The 8,182-nt window shown below is 36.4% G+C and overlaps 1 protein-coding gene and 1 long non-coding RNA gene across 2 annotated transcripts; both read left to right on the top strand.

Moving 5' to 3' along the window:
- The first annotated feature begins 1,395 nt into the window (after nucleotides 1-1,395).
- LOC114473632 (uncharacterized) lies at nucleotides 1,396-4,020 on the top strand. Its single transcript, XR_003675277.1, has 3 exons — nucleotides 1,396-1,436; nucleotides 3,404-3,505; nucleotides 3,810-4,020. It is a non-coding gene; the product is annotated as an uncharacterized LOC114473632 (long non-coding RNA).
- A 10-nt stretch (nucleotides 4,021-4,030) lies between these two features.
- Nucleotides 4,031-6,830, top strand: LOC114473631 (uncharacterized). Its single transcript, XM_028463388.1, has 4 exons — nucleotides 4,031-4,819; nucleotides 4,999-5,154; nucleotides 5,968-6,060; nucleotides 6,539-6,830. The coding sequence occupies exons 1-4, from the start codon at nucleotides 4,430-4,432 to the stop codon at nucleotides 6,797-6,799; spliced, it is 900 nt and encodes a 299-aa protein (XP_028319189.1). The 5' UTR covers nucleotides 4,031-4,429; the 3' UTR covers nucleotides 6,800-6,830.
- The last annotated feature ends 1,352 nt before the right edge of the window (nucleotides 6,831-8,182 follow it).

Here is an 8,182-nt window from a genome sequence, read left to right on the forward strand (position 1 = left end):
TTGTGTTATTGTTGTTTTTTGTGGAAGTTTTTCTTACATTTTGTGCATTTTCTTGGCATTTTGTGTGTATTTGAAGTCCTTTTGTATAAATATTGTTTTTTTGTAGTCATTTTGTGTTCTTTTGTTGATATTTTAAGTATTAATATTTTTTAAAAAAAGCAACTTTGCTTTCCTTCAGCTCAGAGTTTGAAACACTTGAGCTTTCACAGTTTGACTCTCTCACATTATTCAATCGACTGTGTGGGCGTTCAAGGACTGTTTGACTGATGTTTCGTTCCCTTTTTTTATTCTTTTTTAAAAAAAACAGACATTTACCTTCTGACAACAGAAGTCAAAACAATTTCTCGTCTCAGTAGCTGAGAATCTTTCTGTGAGCGCTCATGCTCCCCAAAGGGAAGACATGCAGGTAAAAGTGACAGACGCTCAACACAATGTGGTATATTTTCACCTGTGTTTATTTATTTCTTTCTTTGTCTGTTAGAAGGATTACGTCAAATGTACTAAACAGATTTTGATCAAATTTTAACCAAAAACAGACTTTATACTAGTGTTTTTCAACCTCGGGGTCGTGACCCCATGTGGGGTCGCCTGGAGTGTCTAGTAATAATAATTTATTTATTTTTTTTTTTTTAATTAATTAATAAAAAAATATGTATAAATAAAATGTATTTTATTTTTATTTCTTGCATACTCAGTCTTACCATACTATCTAATGTGAACGCACTACACTCAAAAAAGGCAAACTGGTGGGCTGTTACATTTACTAAAGTGTAACATGTATAATTAAAGCTATAATTTTATGTTTCCAAGATGAACATGATAAAATCATGATGAATGCATGAAATCTGACAACTCATTGAATTTATTAGATTCATTCATGTTGGCATAAAGTGAGGCAATTGCGTCCTAATGGTGGGCGGGAAAAGCAAAGCGCATATTGAACGAGAAGACCCTGCTCTCGCGATACTTTACAAGGAAACATGGGACGACGACCTCCTTTGCTGTGCACATGGAATTGGTAAGTAGAAATCTATTGTCATCCATCTTAATGCAAACGAAATACTATGCAGAAATAGCAGTAGTCCATCATTTATAGCGATATTTAGTCAAAATTATTTGTTTTTAAAAATATTGACAGTCGACCGTCTGACAAGGATCTAGACTGAGGCTAAAGTGGTTGCATGTGCGACAGTTTTTTTTTTTTTTTAATTTTGTGTTTCTTTTATTTTGTCTCTGTTTTGTCCACAGACAGTACAATATTTTTTTAAAAAAGGCGCATCTGTACGAGTGATCGAGAAGCTACTGAAGTTTATCAGATGTGCTTTGCACTGGAGGGTGCAATGTGGTCTCGATAAAAGTAACTGATACCACTTGGTGTGCGGCGCAGCGCACCTACGGGACACTCCTCTCAGGTGAGAGCTCAGAGCAACACACTGGTGAGTTCTTCCATGGAAATACAATATTCCTCATAGAGCGGTTTTACTCACAGATCTCTACCTAAATCAGAACCAGTGCTAGATTTAACCAGAGCTAAATGTTGTCTTTTTGTGCCTCAGTGCTGGGTCTGCAGTGCTTACAAGCCGCTAATGTTGCTAACTAGCCGCTAGCCGGCTAGTTAGCAACATTAGCGGCTTGGGCGTTTGTTAAGCCGCTTTACGCGTCCTTAGATCTCCGTTCAACCCGTGTCGAAAGTGCGGATGTCAAACTACAAACCAGTTTTTAAATCATGTTGATAGGCCAAATAGAAGTGGAGTTATGAGGGAAAATGTGCGTGTGTTTTTTTGGTGACATTTTCTTGAGCTGTCCGTGCAGGAAGAGCGCGTCTAAAACGAAAGCGAAAGTGTTGTGAAGCAAGAAGGCCATTGTCCAATCATCATGTCCACATATAGCGGTATTTTTGTTTTCAAGCGTCAGGTAAACAGAGACAGAGAAAGAGAGGGTGAGTTGAGAGATTTGAGATTATAGTGCTTATTACTGTGATTTGACTGTTTAGTTAGTGTGTAGTGAGTGACATTAGAGTGTAGTGTCTAGTTTATTGTTTTATATCAACACAATGAGGCAGAAATAATTTGCCTTTCCCTGTATTTGTGAATCATACTTTTTTGTAAATAGTTGTACAAAATCACCTGAGACATTGCTTCCATTTCACTGTAAATAGCTATATATAACTGTGTTTTTTGATTCATCTGTTTATAAGTTTTTGAAATATATAGTTTAGATTTGCTATATAGATTGCAAGCAATTAAAATGATTCGTTAAAAATGTTTGACTTTTATAGCAAAAAAAACTAACTTTTTCCCACTCAAATTTTAGTTTTCATAGTGGTTTTAGATCCACTGTGTAATACAGTATGCCGTATTAAAGAAAATACTTCAGTCATATTTGGGAGGTTCTCCTGAAAAAAATGATACCAAACATGCAAGGTTTATGGATTTCCATATATGAAATATAAAGATATGTATATAATATAATATATATATATATATATATAAAGATAAAATCAAACACAATGAAAAAACAGCAAAAACATCTTAGACCCCAGAGGGTTAATTTATCTGCAAAACTAACCCAGCGACTAAAAAGTACTCAGAAAATGCAAATGATAGAGATATAGCATGTCCATATTGAACGAAATTTAGATGGAGCAAAAATAATCGAAATGCTGTGGTCTAGGCAAATGGCAAAGTTTCTCTTGTCTACAAAACACACGTAAAGGGAAATCCACACAGTTGTACAAAAGCAAAAAGAGGCCAGTTAGTGATAAGTACTATTCATTAAATGAATACAGCTCAGGCAATGAGTAAATTGTGGACATGGACTGTTTTGTCTCTGATGAACAGTGCAATAAAAAAATAAAATTCATATGTTAGATTCTGTCAGCTATAACTTTTCTTTTAAAGGGAATTCGACTTTGCTCAAGGAAATGTAAACGAGTAAAGAAACTTAATTATTAATTAATCTGCTGTGTAAAAGTCTGTCTATAAAAAATGAGATGTAATAATGAGTAAATTTCCTCTTAATTTCTTGGAAACAGAATATCATATTTGAAAATATTTGATAACATGACTCAAAGTACAAGAAAAGCCATTTCATATTACAATGATACAAAACATTCAGAAACGGTGCTAGAAATATCAGTCACGAGAGCACTTTTATCATAATCATGTTATTTATGGCTCATTTACGTTTGAAATGCATACGGATACACATGAGACTTTTCTGTCTTGTTAACATGAAAACACTAATATCATTTTTAAAAGGTTATGTTTTGAACTCATGTCTGTTTATTGATCAATTCCTAGTCTGTCTGTGAGCTGTAGATCCACGTCTGTCAGTGATTACATGCTTTTTTTCATGGGCATTAATTGATATAATTATTAATTGTTCTCTCAATTTATTACAGCAACTTCTGACCACAAGAGTGTCCTGTCTGACCACGCTGCCATTCAACTGCATAAGTGCCTGCTCGAAAAATTCGTCGACCTGAAACAGTGAATTTCTTTAGGTGAGGAGATGTGGAACTGTAAGGAGTGTAACGTATCTCTATCCGGTAGATTTGAGCTACTAAAACATGAGACTACAGCACCGTCATAGGCAACATTACTTTGTGGGACATCTCAGAATGGTGACGTTAAAAAGACACATACATTTATAAGGTGGGGTAACCTTCAGAGGGAGAGAGAGAGAACATATGAGGGATTGATGAGAGATAATGCATAATAGATTAGTCTTTTGTCCTTATTGCTGTTAAAATTCAGATGTACTCTTGTTTAAACTTACAATATTCTTTTTCCATATTCTTTACACAGTCTGTTGTGTAATGGCTGCTCCGGTGAAGCTCAGAATTATACTAGGAGACAACAATTCCCAGAGATTGATTCTTCCAGATGGGATTCCAGAGTCTGTCAATGAACTCGCACAGCAAATTAAGAGACAGTGTGGAATAGAAGGTGTTTTCAGGCTTCAATTCATGGATGCAGAATTTGGGAATGAATTCAGCAACTTGCTGTCAATATCGGATGTCCAGGACAAAGGTACCATTAAGGTCATCTATATTTCAGATGCCCAACCTGGTGGCTCCACACCCCCTCCCTTCGCACCACCTCCTTCCTTAGCTTCATCGTCGTCCTGCTCTCCAAATGACTCCTCCGTTTCATCTGGTAGCTCTTTTGATACAGACATACTATCTTCTCCCGAGTCCACCTCCTCAAGATTGACTGCATGGCCAGTGGTCTTCCAAGTTCCCAGGTTCTCCTATGATGCTGAGCTACAGCTGGACAGGGCCAATGCTGCTTTCAAAGCAACCGGAACTTTGTTCAATCCTGATGTGAAACTAAAATCTGCCATTCTTAATGGCTTAGCTGAAAAGATCATTCAGTACAAAGTGTACCTCTCTGACTCAAAGTTTGATGACGTGGCAGAAGCTCTTATGTCAAAGCATCCATGTTTGAAAGAGCCAGGTTCTGTCTCTGGATATGGCGGCTGGAAGGCAAGCTTGAAATATAAACTCGCTAACTACAGAACAAAGCTCAGGGGGCTTGGGTGCCGTGAAGTTACATTGAATTCCCTAAAACAAAAGCCTGAAGGCAAAGTCAGTCCTGCCTATGGTGTTAAGAGGCCAAAAAAAGCAGAAGTGAATTATTGCCCAGCCTATACAACTGATGAAACAGCAGAGACGCTAGAAGTGATAAGAGTGGCCCTCCTGTCAGAAGTACAGAAAAGAAATAATGACGGGAAGGGAAGAGAAGAGGTAGTACGAGAGGCACCCATGATTGCAGATTTCAAGACAAGGTGGCCGGCTCTCTTCCATGTGCGTGAGGTAAGAATGAATGTTTGACGGAATAAACTGATACTAATTTAATACACAGTGCTACATTAGAGAAATGCAAAACTCCTTAAGAGTAAGAAGATGTACTGCCATATCAAATGTAACATTGATCTCAAAATAGGCAGAGTTGAGTCCTGTTTACCATTGTTTTTTTTTTTTTATTGTTGTAGGTGAGTTCCGAATTCAAGAGAATCACAACAACGCATCTGCAGTCAAAGTTCTTTGCTGAGCTGGATGCTCACTCTGCAAATCTGCTCAAGGTGTATGCCAAGAAAGGTGGTGTTCAAGGGAGAAAAATCAAGAACATCATGGTACCCATAACCCAGGTATGGAAAAAACAAAACTGTTCAACCTGTACTGCTGTCATATTTTTAAACTGAACCTCTTAACTCCCACTTAAACCGAGCACATTATCTCTTGTTCAGCTTTACCCAAATCTAAAAGCTTCTCTACTGGAGCTTACAACCTTATTGACTTTAAAAACTGATCTGAGACTTTGTCTCGCAATATCGTCACGTTTTCATCATATTATTGGTGTTTTTGTAGCTTTTTAATGCATTTTGCTGCGTTCTCATTTTCACTTGTCTCATTTGTCTTTGTTGCTTTTTCATATACATTTTGGACGCTTTTTTGTTGCTCCTTTGTCGCCTGTTTTGCTGCATTTTCATCCTCATTTACGTCTCTTTTTTGTAGCTATTTTGCCACTTTTTTTGATGAAGCTTTGGGTCAAATCAAACTGGAGAACATGTGCTTAGTTAAAGTAGGGGTTACGATTTAACTGAAAGCCTGACCATTGTGGAAATGGCTAATGTTATAAAAGTAAAGGACATGCTCAAATCAATTCCTGTACACTTTCATAAATTTAACTGAAGAGGGTAGATTTACAAGAAAAGAAGCTTCAGTTTGAAATTGTGCAAATAATCTTTTATGAAAAGGTCAGACTATTCATGACGGGTTCACAATCCTTTGGAGAACCACTGTATTCACTACTACTCTAATCTCTAAATGGCTTCAAAGTTGTGACTTCCTGTGAAACTAGTTAAAAGTTGTCTAAACTTTGTAAAAACCTTCTCTGCTAGAAGGTTGAGATGGTTTTCCTAACTTTTGTTTTGCATTTCCTCTCTGATCTGAATACTTAGACGGACAGCATTGACGTCAGACGAGAATGCGTCCTCAAAGGTCTTTGTGTCTACTTGAATGAAGATCCGGAGAAGCTGGTTAAGGAATACACGGTATGTTTATCTTTTATGTTTGCTGAGATTTTGATCATTTGGTATGAATGGGGTTTCCTCTGGGTTCCAATCAGCTGTAAAATTTGGAAAGATAAGGTCTTAAAAACCTCTTTGAAATCTACCTACTTGCCAACTGCATTGCATTTCTAAACAAATCACTTAACTTACAAATTGATACCTGCACATAAGAAAAATGTGTTTGGCCAACTGGAATGATCGGTGTATCATTGCTCAAAATGTATTTTGTAATCCTACATTGACACACCCCGTCTCTTGTAATCTTGTAAGTAAGTACATAAGTGCTTTATTTTTCATTGTGCAACAAAATTGTGTCCAGGTGTTAGTTATTCTTTAACTCCTTCTGTCTCTTCCTTCCAATCACTGAACTTCATGTCACAGAGACATGAAGTTAAAGAGATCCATGTCTGGACGGCTAATGAAGGAGCTTTGTTAATGTTTTTGTTTTGTTTTTTGTCAGACGGCTGACGAAAACATTGGAACGGCCATGGCAGAGACGGTCTTTGGAATCTTTGTCATGCGACATGAAGGAGCACAGCCTGGTGATGACCCTGAGGATGTTGGAATCATTCTGGAGGGGGTGGAAGTACTCGATGGGTTGGTAAATGTGCCTTTTGCTGTGAAGGAGTCCCTGACACAGATTGTCAAAACCTCTTACCTCTTACTCTTTTGTCACAATTTTGTTGCTGTTATGAGCTTTCCAGCTTTTAGATTTGGGTAATGCCAAACTGGAGACAATGTGCTTGGTTCAGGTGGGGGTTAAGAAGTACTTTTATTTTTCTTAGTTACATTGGAACTGGTTTTTTACTGTAAATCCCCTAAATGTGGTATGAACATGTTCTTCTGTTAACCTGTGTTTCAGTAAGTTCAACAGCACATACAGGTGCAAAAAATGTTGCATTATTGTTTATTTGGAGAAAAAAAGTTTTGTGGCAGCATCTACATGTTATGATTTTTTCCTTTATAGCACTAGGTGCTATAATTCATTCTCTTGGCACTTAAAAAAAAAAGAAAAAAAAAAAAGCGGTGTATGCTGTATTACACCAGATTGTCATTTAAAAAAAGTTTTAACAATTTTTGTTCTGTGGCAAGCAACTGTTCGTGTAAAACTTTGCACTTTTGACAAAATACATTTTTATGGCAATATCTACTATTTGTCTTTTCTTTCTACCCATGACACCAAGCAGTCTGTAGTCTTTGTTGATACTATTCACTGCAAACCTTTAAGTGTTTACACTTGAATTGCATTCTTTAACTTACCTTAATTAAATCATGGAAAGTATTTCCATGTGATTTAATGGCTTTTTTTCAGCATTAACCATTTCTGTTGGGCTAACTTATTTTACTTGGGTTGGATCAACTTAAGATAGTTTTGTAATTTCACTACTGTCAAATTAGTGGATCTAATACTATTATATTGAGTCAGTTCTAGCCCTAAGAATCAAGTTAAATCAACCCTAATGAATTAATTGATCCAACACATCTAAATTAAGTAGGTCCCAAACCTAGAAAATAAGTTAAATCAACCCTAATATATAGTGTTGAACCAAGTCAAGTGCATCAAGTTGGACTAACAAAATTGCTTAATGCTGAAAGAAAGCCATTTAATTATGTGGAAATACTTTCCATGATTTTTTTATGTTCATTCAAAGAGTTGTTTTTTTGAGTGTACATACTCATTTTAATGTCAAACTTAGTATGAGTAGTACGTTAGTCAGAATTTAGAATTGCACTTCAGATTTTTATTTTCATAAGTTTTTAATACTTTTTTTCAGCATTCTTCTTTTTTATAACTAGTATTTTTAATAATAAATATATATGGTTAAAATATTGTTACAAAAGGGAGCGAGAAGTGATTTATTAGTGGTGTCATGCTACTTATTGATCACATTGACCTATTTGACTTCATGACAATAGCCTCCACCTTTGTTAGTGCAATCCATCACAAAAGCCGTGTATTAATATTCAGATTTATCCACACTCATGTTGTAACGCCGTCTCATTTGTACACTCTGTCTAATTCATATGGAAGTGGGTCAGTGGTGCCGTCCAGGCTATGAACGTGTCTCTGTTAGCTGACGCTCCACAGGCTCAAAGCAATTAC

The sequence above is a fragment of the Gouania willdenowi genome, chromosome 12, assembly GCF_900634775.1.
Source record: "Gouania willdenowi chromosome 12, fGouWil2.1, whole genome shotgun sequence".
Taxonomy (NCBI): domain Eukaryota; kingdom Metazoa; phylum Chordata; class Actinopteri; order Blenniiformes; family Gobiesocidae; genus Gouania; species Gouania willdenowi.

Excerpts from the sequence above, each read along its gene's own strand:
- LOC114473631 (XM_028463388.1), top strand. The coding sequence starts at position 4,430 with ATGTCAAAGCATCCATGTTTGAAAGAGCCAGGTTCTGTCTCTGGATAT. Across the intron at positions 4,820-4,998 it reads CTCTCTTCCATGTGCGTGAG|GTGAGTTCCGAATTCAAGAG; the intron begins GTAAGAATGAAT and ends TTATTGTTGTAG. Across the intron at positions 5,155-5,967 it reads TCATGGTACCCATAACCCAG|ACGGACAGCATTGACGTCAG; the intron begins GTATGGAAAAAA and ends CTGAATACTTAG.